This window comes from Notamacropus eugenii, chromosome 4, assembly GCF_028372415.1.
Source record: "Notamacropus eugenii isolate mMacEug1 chromosome 4, mMacEug1.pri_v2, whole genome shotgun sequence".
NCBI classification, from domain to species: domain Eukaryota; kingdom Metazoa; phylum Chordata; class Mammalia; order Diprotodontia; family Macropodidae; genus Notamacropus; species Notamacropus eugenii.
The window spans coordinates 71,663,001-71,676,950 of record NC_092875.1 but is presented as its reverse complement, the minus strand read 5'-3'; the positions used below and the strand labels follow the sequence as shown (position 1 = coordinate 71,676,950).

General features: G+C 40.2%; 1 protein-coding gene across 3 annotated transcripts in view; it reads right to left on the bottom strand.

Moving 5' to 3' along the window:
* CHAF1A (chromatin assembly factor 1 subunit A) overlaps nt 1-13,492 on the bottom strand; it is a 51,996-nt gene extending 38,504 nt beyond the window's left edge. The window contains exons 1-3 of one of the 3 annotated variants that reach the window (XM_072601831.1): nt 12,445-13,492; nt 9,720-9,770; nt 6,372-7,219 (exon numbers count right to left, since the gene is read on the bottom strand). In XM_072601831.1, the coding sequence (XP_072457932.1) occupies nt 6,372-7,219; nt 9,720-9,770; nt 12,445-12,796 (1,251 nt within the window). In that variant the 5' untranslated portion in view covers nt 12,797-13,492. The remainder of the gene's footprint in view (nt 1-6,371; nt 7,220-9,719; nt 9,771-12,444) is intronic. The other 2 variants (XM_072601830.1, XM_072601832.1) reach the window with 2 other exon arrangements.
* Between the last annotated feature and the right edge of the window lie 458 nt (nt 13,493-13,950).

The window sequence follows — 13,950 nt, the reverse complement described above, 5'->3', positions numbered from 1 at the left end:
AGGCTATGTGACCCTAGGCAAGTCACTTAACGGTGTTTGCTTCAGTACCTCATTTGTAAAATGAGCTGAAGAAGGAAACGGCAAACCACCCCAATATCTCTGGCCAAGAATACTCCAAATAAGCATTCAACACAAAGAGTCAGACAAGAATGAAATGACTCAACAACAACAAAAATAATGTTCAAGCCATCAGTAAAATATCAAATTATATTCAGGATAATTTAAGGCAGAAGTATACAATGCATTTTAGAAACACTTATCCAAAATGGTCAAAACAAATAGCTTTAATAAGAAACTATGAGCAGGATGCTCTCAGAAAAACCTGGACTTATATGAGCTGATACAAAGTGAAATGTACTGTGTACAAAGTAACAGCAATATTCTAAGATGATCAGCTGTGAATGGCTTAGCTATTCTCTGCAATACAAAGATACAAGTTAACTCTGAAGGATGTATGATGAGAAATGCTATCCAATTCCAGAGAAAGAACTGATGGTATCTGAATGCTGATTAAAGCATACCTTTTCTACTTCATTTTTCTTGAGGTTTTTTTTTTTTTGGGGGGGGGGGGGGGGTTCTATGTTTTCTTTTACAACATAACTATCATGGAAATATTTTACAGAACTACACATGTAAAACCTATGTGAAATTGCTTGTCTTCTCAAAGGAGGTGGGGGGGGAGGAAGGGAGAGAATTTGGAACTCAAAGTTTTAAAAATGAATGTTAAAAATTTTTTTTCATGTAACTGGGGAAAAATAAAATACTAAATAAATTTAAACAAAAAAAATTTAAAAAAAAGAAACAGCTTTAGTATTAAATGAGTAAGACCTCACCTATCAAGAAAACTCAGCTCTACAGAATGACTCATTCCTCAAGGGATTCCATGATTTTAACATAATTTATACAGAGAAAATCTCAAAACAACAGCAAATTTTAAACAGCATGCTTTTATCCTGCCCCTATTGGCTCTTACTTATAAGATCAAGGGAAGGGAACCAAATGACTGGTTAGGGCAAACAAGCTACCCAGTCCAGGTATTGGTTAGGTAACTGTAGATCCCTCTCTTTAGGACAGGAAGTTCATGCTCCTGGCCCTTGCTTTCCATATTCCTAAATATGAACACTGCCAGGGAAGAGCTGCTGGGAGTTTTCAACCCCTGTCCAAGGTTTATAAGTTTATGGCATCCTGATTAAGTGCCAGAGGTAGAACATGCCAAGGAGAATTTCCAGGAAATGCTTGGGAAGCAGTGCTAGCTAGGTAAGCATCTTCAAAAACTATAGGGGTAAGAAGCAAGTAAAATAATTACATTTATTGAACACATATTCAGGACTTAAAATAGCTCAGAGGTTGAGGAAGAAACAAAGTCACACAACTAGGATTAGTCATTCTTGGGTGGAGAATGGTACCAGAGATTTGGAGATATGGGAGAACTAATACAAGGGCCAAAAATGGGGTCAGGGTAGGTCCCTCTTTCCTCTATTTTTGGAGGTAATCATGTGAACTGACACTGAACGGAGCCCCACTGAGGCAGTGGTGATTTCCAACCAGAGAAAATATAATTGGTTGATGATAAGGGGGCACCAGACTCAGGTGGGATCCTAATAATGAAGCGGCTGTGCCATTATACCTACTGTGCATGGTGCCCCAGGATAGGTGGGTGCCCTGTGGTAGGTGGGCAAAAGGTCACTATAACTTTCAATAGGTTTCAGCCTAAATACAGAATACAGAACATCTGGTCAGGGGAAAAAGAAAGAAGGATGGGGGGAATACAGCCCACTCCTAAATACATCTAGTGTGACAGGTATATGGGAAGTACAGTCCTACTTCTGGGAAGGTAATTTTGGCTCCCTCACCAATTGCTAAGTCAAAATATTCATTACTTTTAGAAGTGAAATTCAACTTAATTCAATAAGCATTTGGGTACTACATAGTTATATGCTATGCCCCAAACACTTAACCTAGGTACTAAGGACACAAAGATCATAACAAACCAACCAGAAAAGGTCTCTGCCTGCAAGGAGCTTACATTCTACTAGTGAGAACAAGATATATACAGATAAATATAGACAAAAAATTTTTACTAAATAAGTACAATGTATTGGGAGGAGGGAGGGGCTTGAGGCGTTAATAACTGAGGAGGAATAAGGAAAGGCCTTCTAGAAGAAATGGCACCTGAGCTATGCTTTGAAGGAAGTTCAGAAGTCTAGGAGGTAGAGTCAAGGAGTATTCCAGGCACGAGGGGGCAGCCTGTGCAATGCCATGGAGGTGACAGCAGATGGAATGTCATGAAGAGGGACAATAAGCAGGCTAGTTTGGCTGGAACAAAGAGTGAATGAGGGGGAATAAATGTGTGGATCAGTTTGAATAGACCGGAGGCAGACTGTGAAGAGCTTTAAAAGCCAAACAGAGGAGTTTGTATTTTATCCTTGAAATAACAAGCAGACACTAAAGCTTTTTCAGTACAAGAGTAAGGTGGTCAAACCAATGCTTTAGGAATATTAATTTGGCACTGTGTGGATTTAGGATGGAAGTGACTGAAGCAAGAAGGTCATGTAGGAGGCTATTGCAATAGTCCAAGAAGGAATGATGAGGTCCCAAACTAGGATGGTTGTTGTATGGCTGGAAAAAAGAGGAAGGATAGGAAAAATGTGGAGGCAGAAAAGCAAGACTTGGTAACTGATTGGATATATGACTGGATAAATAAACTGGATAAAAGGGTGAAGAGTTAAAAACTGAGAACCTGCTTAACTGGAGGGATAAGGTTCCCTCAACAAATAGAGAAGTTAGGAAAAAGGATCACTTTTAGAAGGACTGAAAAGCAGGGAGATGTAAGTGTTAGAGGAAGGAATACCCTTTAATTGACAAATTCAGAGCATTTAATGCCAGAAAGTAGTTGACTAAAATTGGGGTAATCATTGAAGAGTAGCTTGAGGGAACAGGTAGCAGGGGTTTAAAGGAGGCAAAGAGGAAAAACAGGAGAAATTACAGGAGCCTGGAATCTAAACTGACATAAGTGGGACACATCTTGTAAAAATGAGTCAGGATGAGGGAATTAATTTATTTACTCCAATATCAGAAATACAATACCAACAACTAAGTCTTCATGATAATCAACACAAAGAAAGCTGGGGCTTTATGCATTAGACCAAAACACATCATATTTAGTGGACCCCTCCCCCCCCAGCAATAAAGTCAGGTTGCCAAAATAAAAGTTTCCCTTGATTTAAACTGCTTTAATGGATCTGTGTTTCTCACTATTGTCTCTAAAGTTCCAAACTAGAGGGGGAAAAACCCCTAATTCTCTTTGTTTAGTTTTTTAAGAGAATGATGGGCAAATTGAAGAGGGAGGAGCTGGGGAAAAACATCACAGCATGTTTAAATCTATTAGGTTCCTAGTTTTTTGATCATAAGCCCCCCTTCTCCCCTCCCCAGGCACATGGGGAGATATATTTGTCAAGTGGAAGACATAGCCAGAATCAATGAGGTCTTCTTGCTCTTTATCTACCCTTTTCAGACTCAACCTCAAGGTTAGAATTTGGGTGTTTTTCCAAACTTCCTACTTGGAAACAAAGTTCTACTTTTTCAGTACCTAAGGCAGTATTCTGTAGCAGGCTTAGATTAGTTAGAAGAGTCTCATTATTTTGGGAGGACTGTTTTAAATAAAGAGTAACAAAATAGCACAGAGGACATGGACAACCCAATTCACAAAATATATTAAGATGATCAAAGGAAGACCTTAAGACACCAGGTGTACCTAAGGAACATTTATAAAAAAGACACTGTCAAGAATTGAGAAGACATGGATTAATTGCAATCTCCAAAGGTGGAAAGGATACCCACTGCAATGAGATCACGAAAGCATCAAAACCCTGTTGCTACTAGAATTTTCTAGCAGAACACCATAAAAAAAATAACAATTAAAAAAGTGCAATGAAGCTCCAAAATTTTGCTCAACGCAAGAGAAATTATATCGCCAGCACTTAAACCATGTAAGATATAACATACTAACTCCTAAATCCATAGCGATTCATTCATAAAATAGGGAGTGTTTCTGTTAGTATTTTTATTCATTTAACAAGGTCAAATGTTTATTTCATTACTCTACACCAACCATACCATTTTTAAAATTCTCAATACCAAAAAGAATCTTAGATATAGAGAGGAAATGGGAATCAAAAGTAAATTATTATGAAGGCATGCACATTTCCTTTTTCAATGCTGCCTGGCTACAAAGCATCCTGTGATAAATTAGTTCTGCACAGTAGCCTGGAAAAAAATCCAAGTAATTGATAAGTCTACAAATGGATGCAATGTGCTTTACAAAACAAGATGGCTGACATCAGACTTAATTTGAAACACTAGATATTTATGAATTACATCTGTGGCAGGAACTTAATATAAATTCCAGGGCTTTACATTTTAAATGTTCTTTTTTTAATATTAAAATTATTCTTTCTTTTCAAATAAACTGATCTCTGGTGAGTCATTCTCCCTTGAAAAATAGAGGCTCTATAGGTAAAGTTTACACTATAAATTATGACATTAAATTACATTAAACCCCTAAGTTCATTTGGCCATGAGGAAATATTCTACCATTCCTGATTACTGTTTTGGGAGCTTTTTTTTTTCTTTAAGAAAGTCACTTCTTGGAAAAACAAATTGAAATGTTCATTTGAAAAGGTTTTTGAAAAGAAGAAAAACTCAACCTGATAAACAGAAAAAGAAATCCAAGTTAAATTGAACTAGATGATCTTTAAGATGCCATCTAATTCTAACCTTCTATGATGCAAAAAGAACTTTGAGGTGCTAGTTCACAGTCATCAAGTTGGCAAAAATAACTTAAAATGATATAACTCAACAGTTGCAGTGAAATTGCAAATTGGCATAACCTTCTTGGGCAGCAATTGGGAATATGTGGAAAATACCAGAGATTTTTAGCCAAAGGGAATTTCTGTAGTCCCTTGAAATCATTATCCAAAAGAAGTTATCTGTCTAAAGACATTTATAAGTAGTATTATTTGTAACTGCAAAAAATAGGGTTACATAAATGCCCTACAATTGGGGAATGCCAGATAAGTGATATATTAACATAATGCTATGATTAAGGATGATGAATATAAGAACTGTAGGAAATTTATGAAGCAATGAGAACTGAAGAAAGAACCATAGGATCATAAAATTGTAGAAGCAGAAAAGGTCTCTGAGGTCAAGTCCAAACTCTTCATTTTACAGGAAAGTGAGGCCCAGAGAAAGGAAATGAAATGCCCAAGGACACAAAGACATGGAAGAGCTAAGATTCAAACATAGAGTTCCTTCTACTACTTAACACTGCCTCAAAAAGAATACCTAATACAAAAATTTTAAAGGTATAACATAAACAGACCAAAAAAGCTACATTGAATTCCAAATGAGGAAAATGACACATTGTAATGGATATTTTATGTGTTGAGATCCAAGTTATTATTTGAATGTAAATACTGACAAAGTTTAACTGATTTTGTTAGAGTTTAAGGCTAAATTTAAAATAAATCTTTTTTTAAAGTAAGAAAAAACCTATTCTTTCCACAGTCTTATACCCCTTGGGAAAGGGATAAAAGGAAAGAAATCACAGCTATACAAGTTTCACAAAAGGCAACAGAATGTAATAATTCTGGGGAGAATTAAGAAAACAGAACCATCTAAGATAACTAGATTTCAGTAACATTAACTTCTTTTATTTAAACTAACATCATGATATGAATATGCAATTTGAAGTACAAAACATTACATAAAAAAGTACCTCTTAATAATTTTTCAAAGTGTTCTATTAGCTTTATCTAAAAGACATTAAAAGAAAAAGCTATTAAGAAGACTTTTGTGCTGACAAGCCCAAGTAAGTAACAGGCATATAAAATTACATTACAGAAGCAGTATTTCTAGGGTCTTTAAAAACTAATCTGAAGTGACAAGAGAAAAAATAAGAAATGTGCCAGATTTTCAAAACAGGCAGCCAAAATAACTGAGGTTGATGCTACAGAATTCATAAAGCTGACAAGGCAAATCTAAGTTTTATGATCTTTCTCCCTACCTCTGACAACTTCTAGTCATTTCAATTCCATACAAGCAAGACTAGGTGAAAGAAAGGGACAGTAGATGAATTGTTTTTATTTAACTATTTTCTGGTGAAGTAGATTGAAGCCAGTATCTGAAATGAGGTTTCTGAGGTATCTGTTCACTGCACTTATCCACTGCTAATTGAGTTGGCAATAACTACATGCAAATTAGGCACTTATAATAGAAAGTTTCCCAAATGCCAGTGATTAGCACACCACAATGTATGATGGGTTTTTTTTAAAAGCTTTTTTCTTTTTTTAATACCAAAAGAGACTTACCTTATGTACAGGTGTGGTGGAAGGTAAAGGACTAATGTTAATTCTCTTTTTCTCAGATACAGATGGTCCTTCAGGTGAGCTAGTGGAAGAGGGAGAGCTCAGTGAGGAATGGCTAAGTACAGAGTCATCTTCAGGGCATAATTCTAGGACCTCACTCTCAGAGGCAATGTTCTCATCCAAAGATGCAACTGGAAGTGATTTGATAGCCAGGATATCCTGTAAGACCACTACAGGAACCTTCCCTTTACAAAGGATACCCTCAACTTCATTCCAACTGTCTTGTTCATTTTCAGAGCATGTTTTTGGAAGATGTATCAAGTCAGGGAAGGATTTTAATGAGCTTTTCTTTGAGTCTTCATCCTTCAAGACTCCTGAGACATCATTATTATGTGTTGCAGAGGAATCTTCTGAACTGGCCTCCTCTAATATTGCTATCTTGTGATTCTGGGCACTTGATGGCACCATCAGATCTTTGTCTTTTTCTCTGATTCCATTTATGGTCTCGTTGGATGAAAATGCTTCAGAATGTAATTTATTGTGGTCCATAGGACCAGCCAGTCTATCGTTAGAGTCTTCTGTCAAATCAATTATGACCAGTGGTTGGTCAATTTGGTTTTTCACCTTTCTTGTTAAAAAGTTATCTAATGGACCCTTCCCATTCACAAGTTTTGAAGTGAGCTCCACTCCAGAGTTCAACTCACAGTCAGTTTCCAAATTCTCCAAAGATGTTTCTAAATCAGAGACTTTACTTTCAACAGAAACACTTTGAGAACCTGATTTCTTGCTATCTGAGTGTCCATCAGTTTTCTCCTTTGGTACAGGAATCAATCTCTTGAAAGGCAATCGAGCTGAAATAGCAAAAAAAATACTGTCATTTAGTAAGTAATAATAATAGCCAACACTTGTGTAGCCTTTTAAAATTTTCAAAGATACATATGTATATACATATAAAAAATTTCATTTGATCCCCACCACAACTCTGTGAAATAGATGCTATTATTATCTCCCTTCTTAGAGATGAGGAATCTGAGGCTGAAAGAGGTTAAGTGATACCCAGGCTCACACAGCTAGTCAATTTCTAGAGAAAGATTGAAATTCAGTTCTTTCTGACTCCAAGCTCAACATTGTTATCTATATGCAATCTTTCTGCGTGTAAATATCTGGAATCAGAAGATCACAATTCCAGGATTAGAGTTCTGTTTAATTCCTAGCAAATGAGTTTTGGAAAATTACTTCATCCCTCTAAGCCTCAATTTCAATAAAATAGTGACAATTCCTATTCTACTTACTTCACAAAGTTGTGAGGAAAGCACTTTGTAACCCTTAAAAGTTCTATGAATTGTGAATTCATGTTAAAGACATGAGGAGTCAAAAAAGATAAAACTCAACTCAACAAACATTTCTCAAGTATCTACTGTGGCAGGCACTGTGTTAAACACTCAGAATACATAGAAAAAACAAAACAGTACTTGTTTCCAAGGAGTTTATGTTCTGTTGAGGACAAATGCAAGGCAATCTAAAGAAGAATACTCAACTGGAGGATTAACAAAGGCCTCATTCCTATAGAAGATGGCACCTAAACTGAGCCTTGAAGTGAAAAAGGCAGAAGTGAGGGGAGTGCGCATTCCAGGCCACATCTAGTAAAACAACTTGGAGAAATCATAGTGCACATGAAGAGTTATAATAGAGGTTGGAGCTAGCTGCTGAATGGTTTAAAATGCCAGGCTGTTAGAATTTTATTTTAAACTTATAGCCTTTAAAATTATTGACCATAGCAAGCTTAGGAAAGGGGAAGGGAAAAAAGCAACACTTTTTTCTTACTAGTTCACTATCAAAACTTACCTCAAAAAAGAATGCTGATGGCCCTTTACAAGATTGTTGCAGTTCCAAAAAATTTTGAAACGTTTTGGATCAACTGAAGACATATGTAAGAGTATAATTTTCATACTCAACATTCATTGATCATATAAATACTATCTATCACCTTTAAAGATGAACGTTTGAACATAATCCAGCCAATTTACCCTTGAGGAATGAGGCCTAAGGTAAACAGTATGGACTCAGAAGGTCAGGATCTAAGTCTCAAGCCTTAACACTTACTAGCTACGACTGTAGCCTAGTCACTTAACCTGCTCAATTCTCAGTTTCCCCATCTGTAAAAACAAGGATAGTACTACTGGCACGGTCTACCTCACAAGGTCATAAAGACAACACTTTTAAATTTCAAGTGATATAAACATATGAGCTATTTAAAAATTTTATCTAGCATTCTCAAGGAATAAGTTTTTTGGAAATATTTTCCAAACAACACAGACATCTTAAAGTCTTTTCTTATCTTAACTATCTTTATGGAATCATTCTCAAATGCACTACAGACTCTGTGTCTCAATATGGTATACTCAAAACAATTTAACCTCGACAACCTAGAATCTTCAAATGATAATCAATTACTGTATGTAAGTCAAAAAGAATTTATTATGTACTTACTATGATCTTGGTACTGTGTTAAAATCTGGGAATATTAAAAAAAGGCAAATATACTCTCCCTATTCTCAAGAAGCCCACATTCTAGTGAGGGAGATAACATAAAAATATACAGAGTAGATGGAAAGTTACCTTATTAGAGAAGGTTTTAGCAGTTGAGGGGACTGGGAAGGCTAAGAGACAGAGATGAGGAGGGAAAGTATTCCAGGCATTAGTAAGAAGATAGAAGGGTCATGAACAAGGAACAAGAAGTTGGCCAGGGTAGCTGGTTAACAGAGTGCATGAAGGAGAATAAAGTGTAGTGTTTATCCCTACAGGACAAGATACCAGACTACTGGGTTTTTTTTGTTGGAAGTACTTCTGTTTCCTTCCACAAAGAAAGATGTAACATCTCACTAATGTCAGTGCATTTCCTTAACGGCAATATCCTTTTAATGTACAAGTACCCACTAATCTTTGAAGAACTAAAATTGTCAGGAGAAATCATATAATAAAATTTGATAAATCAGAAACATTAATTTTACACACAATACTAAATCTGGTGGGAAAGTGTCTGTGGCCTTCTATTACAAAATAAAGTGCATGATGCTCTGTGAGCTTTTTTGTCATTTTTCAGGCAATTAAAGTTGCCTGAAATATGACTACTAGATAAGCAAACCATTTCTTTGTAAGACAGGAGATACTCTTCAACTAAATTGTGTGTTTGAAACATTAAGGACCCCAACAGCTTAGAAGTCCAGTTTACCAGAGGAGAAAGATATGTGTATTAAACAGTTAAACAATAGATCACGGTGATTTACATTAAAAGATACTAATCAGGAAAAAGTTTCAACCTTGATTCTTCATCACATCCCAATAATTTACCTTGTACTAATTTCTTGGCTGGGAATGCTGGTCTGTCTTTGCACTCCATGGCTGTGAATAAAGTCACCAAAAAATAAGTTACTAAACATTTAACCACTCAGTAAATATTTATTAAGCATCTGATGCATGCAAGGTATGGCACAGGTATAACTACAAATAATATAAAGTATAAAGCTAAATTCCTGCCCTCAAGGCAAATAAGGTACAGAAAATTTATCCTTCAAAAATTCAGGAGAGAGTAAGATTATTGTGGAATGAATTCAGGAAAGCTTCAAGAAGGGACTGGAACTTGAGATCCACCTGGAAGAACAGGTAGGAATGAGACAAGGAGATATGAATATACAAATTCAGGATGACTTCTGTAACACTGATAATGTTGTATGTTAATGTGATATACCTGGACTAGGACTAGGACTAGGACTGGGACTAGGAAAAGAAAAAAAAAGAATATATCTTATAAAACCACTAATTTTTCTGAGGACAATAAAATTCTCTGAGCCTTAGTCTCAACCCCTCATATCTATAAAATAGAAAGGCATCCAATTTCACAGAATGTTATGAGAATAACAAATATCTGTAACATGCTAAGTTCCTAAGAAGGGCTAAGAAGGGAAACTGATTGTGATGAAGGAATACACCAACCTAAAGATGAAAAATCTCTAAGAAAACATTCACTCTCAAATTGACTCTAAATAAATCATTCTAAACTGCTCTGTCAGTCTCCTCTGACAAAATCTTCAAAGTCTACTCTTGATTATTTAAAAGCATGCAATTACGTGGTTTCCTAAGTTTCAGAACAACAGAATGTCAACAGACAACTGACATCATGTTTTAGCCACAAAAAGTAAAAAATACATGTACTTTTGCTAAAACATGACAAAACAAAACAAAAAATTAGATGGAGGCTTTATGATATTCAGCAAATACCAGCTGGCGTATCCAATGGAATCAAAACAAAATCCCTTTTCCAATGCTAAGTGATAAAAGGGTACCCAGAGCAACATTCTCTTTCATCCCTCCTCTTTCTAGTTATCCAAAGGGAATGAAGAAGGTATCAATGCATAATGAATAAGGCCCAATCTGGCATAATACTACAAGAACAGAGTTTTTTTCCGACTTTTCTCATCTCAGGGATATGAAATTTTTAAGCCACCACATCAATCAATTTGTCTTCCCTCACAACACTCAACATGGACAGAGAACTGTGCCAACTGACTTCCACAGAATATCAGTAGTTCCACTGAATATCAAAGCTGTAATGGTGAAGATGCTGGGTTCAAAGAAGGCTTCACTTAACCCCTCTAACCCTATTTACTCATCTGTAAAATGGGGATAGCTATAGTACCTCTCCCACTGGGTTGTTGTGAGGTTCAAATGAGATAATTTACCCAAATTCCTATTTAAATACTGGCTCTCTCAGGGGCCAGTACTTAAAATGAACTAAGGAGTTTGGACTGCTAGCTCTTCAGCATCACCTAGGCCCACCAACAACCCTGATGACTGCAGCTTATTAAAATTCATTCAACTGAAAATATTAGGTGCTTATTGCTTAGAGCGACAGTGAATACTGGGCCAGCCTTACAGTCAGGAAGATGGGTTCAAGACATCTCTAATATAGATTAGCTGTATGACCCTGGACAAGTCACTTAACCTCTGAGTGCTCCAACATGATAAGTTACAAAGGAATGACCACAGACATACATGGGTGCTGGTGAAACCACCATAAGTGCTTCCCCATAAGCACCGGACAAGGGGAAGTATAAGACCTTGTGCTCAAGGAGTTTATTATAATGCAGTAGAGAGATTCGACACAAGCTCTGGAAACTAGGATACACAATGTTACTGAATCTGTCTCCTCAGTAAAACTGAGGCTATTGGACTAGACGGGCAGTTCTCACACTTCTTGGTCTCCAGACCACTTTGCAAGCTTAAAAATCATTCATGACGGCCCACAGAGCTTTTATTTATGTGGGTTTATCATAAATTAAAATAATGATGACGATGAAAAGTGTTTCACTTCTCAGACCCCTGTGAAAGGGTACTGGGGGTGCAGGGGTCCCCAGAACACACTATGAGAACTGCTGGACTAAAGGATCTCTAAGGTCTCTCCTTGCTCTATATTCAGTGTTCATTCTATGGGATATTTCACTTTATTGGTTCGCTCTTTCTCCTCTGCGGAATTCAGAAGTTGGTCCAGTTTACTTCTCAAAGTCCTTTCAGGCCCGTGCTCTGAGAGGGGCTTGGATTAAATGGCCTTCCAGGACTGACTTTCTAGGATCGGAGGGGCCTAAGGCAGGGACCTGGGCTGGAATCCCACCCTGGATGCTCCCCAGCTGGGCGACCCTCGGGGTCTCTAAGCCTCAGTAGTCTCATCTGGAAAATGGAGATATAACAGCCCAGGGGGGGTTCCGGAGCTCAGATGAGAATAAAGAATGTATGTAAACCTGAGAGCTCGACATGTCAGCTCCCATTATCAGCATCCTGCCTTTCCCGCTTCCACTCCCCGACACTCAGTTTCCCCATCTGTAAGGAACACTGGGCTGGCCCGGGAGGTCGCTAACGCCCCCCAGCTCGCCTCCTGGGGGGCTGGCGGGGGAGCTTCGGCCCCCAGCGGCCTTGGGCCCCGGCCCCCTCCCCCACCGCCCCTGCGCAGCGCTCGGGCCCCGCGCCCCGCTCCCCCACCGCCCGCGCCCCGGGCCGAGAGGCGCCGCCGCCGCTCCCGTACCTGTCACCACCCCCCTCAGGCCGAGCGCCGGGTTCTCGGGTTCCTCCAGCATCGCCCCGGCGGCGGCGGCGCACGGGCGCGGGCTCCCCTCGGGCGGCGGCGGCAGCGGCAGTGAAGAGGGGCCCGCGCGGCGGCTGCTTCTCGCCCTCCCTCCCGCCCGCCACCGGCGCCGCAGCTCCAGCCGCCGCGGCTCGTATTTGGCGGGAACCTCGGCGACCCCGCCATGCGACCCGCTGATAGGGCGAGAGGCCGCCACGTGACCCGCCCGGAGGCCTCCGGGGAGGGAACAGGGAGGCGGGACGGGGAAGAGGCAACCTCGCGAGATCCAGTCCTTCCTCCGGCCTATTGACATTCCTGCAGGGAGGGCGGAGGGCTCTTTCTTTCTTCCACCGCTGGATGAATCAGCCGACAGCTGGCCCGAGGCCCAGGAGGAGCTGTCCGGTAATTGGGTGACGGAGGCGTCAACGTGCGAGCGCGACCTCGGGATTGGACAGCCTGCGGAAAGGGCGGGCGTTCCTCCGTGAAATAGGACCTCCCTAGACGTCACGAAGCCAGTACCGCGGGGGGCGGCGGGGCGGCCGGCGCTGCCGGTGTTGACCCGGTCAGCGGAGCCTTCTGACGCCCGGCCTTGCGTGCCGTGCCTTGCTGAGGTTTCAGTGGCACGGTTCTTCCAGGGCCTCCCTATGGATAATCACCAGCGTCTGTTATATGGGTTGAAAGCTGACAAAATGTTCAGCCACTCCCACTCCACCTCACAACACCGCCGCACCTAAGCTCCGGAAACCAGGACCGGCTTGTGTTTGGTTTTGTTTCTCCCCTAGCACAGGGCCTGGAAGTCAGTAGGCGCCTCATAAATGCTTCATGAATCCAATCGTGGGATGTTGCTGTCCCCTAGCAGAACTCCAAAGAACGTAAGCTCTCCTAGAATCTCTGCGCTCCCACTAGCAAGTATCTGAGGGTGCATTGGCTCCCGGCCCAGCGCTCTATAAACTGCGCCACCTAGCGGCCCTTGGAAGATCTGGGGATGGAAAGCTCATTGCCTGCCAGTGCAGCAGTTCCTCTTCAGGAAGGAAATAAGCTTTCGTTAATTACCCTCTACGTGCGAGGCGCTGTGCTAGGTGCTTTATCAATACTGTGTCATCTGATCAACAGTCCAGGGAGATTCCCTCTCTGTTTCCTATGTGTCTGGCCTGTAGTTTGCCTTGTATATATTTGTTTGCATGTTGCCTCTCCATAGATGGTGAGCTCCCCAAGGGCAGGGACTGTCTTCTGTTTCCTTTTGTATCACCAGTCATGGTAAGGGAATTTGAAGGTCTTCCCTGTCCCTTAATAGGCCCATGTGACGCGCTTTGAGCTTTGGCCCCGCCCACAGCCTGAGTCACTTGAGGTGATGGTGGGAGGAGCTTTCCCAATGGGTAGAGTAGGAAGAGAGAGGGCGCTAGACCTGGAGAGAGGGGGAAGTTTTGCCTAGGGGATCCGGTTTGTGGGGGAGCCTAAGGGAGGGAA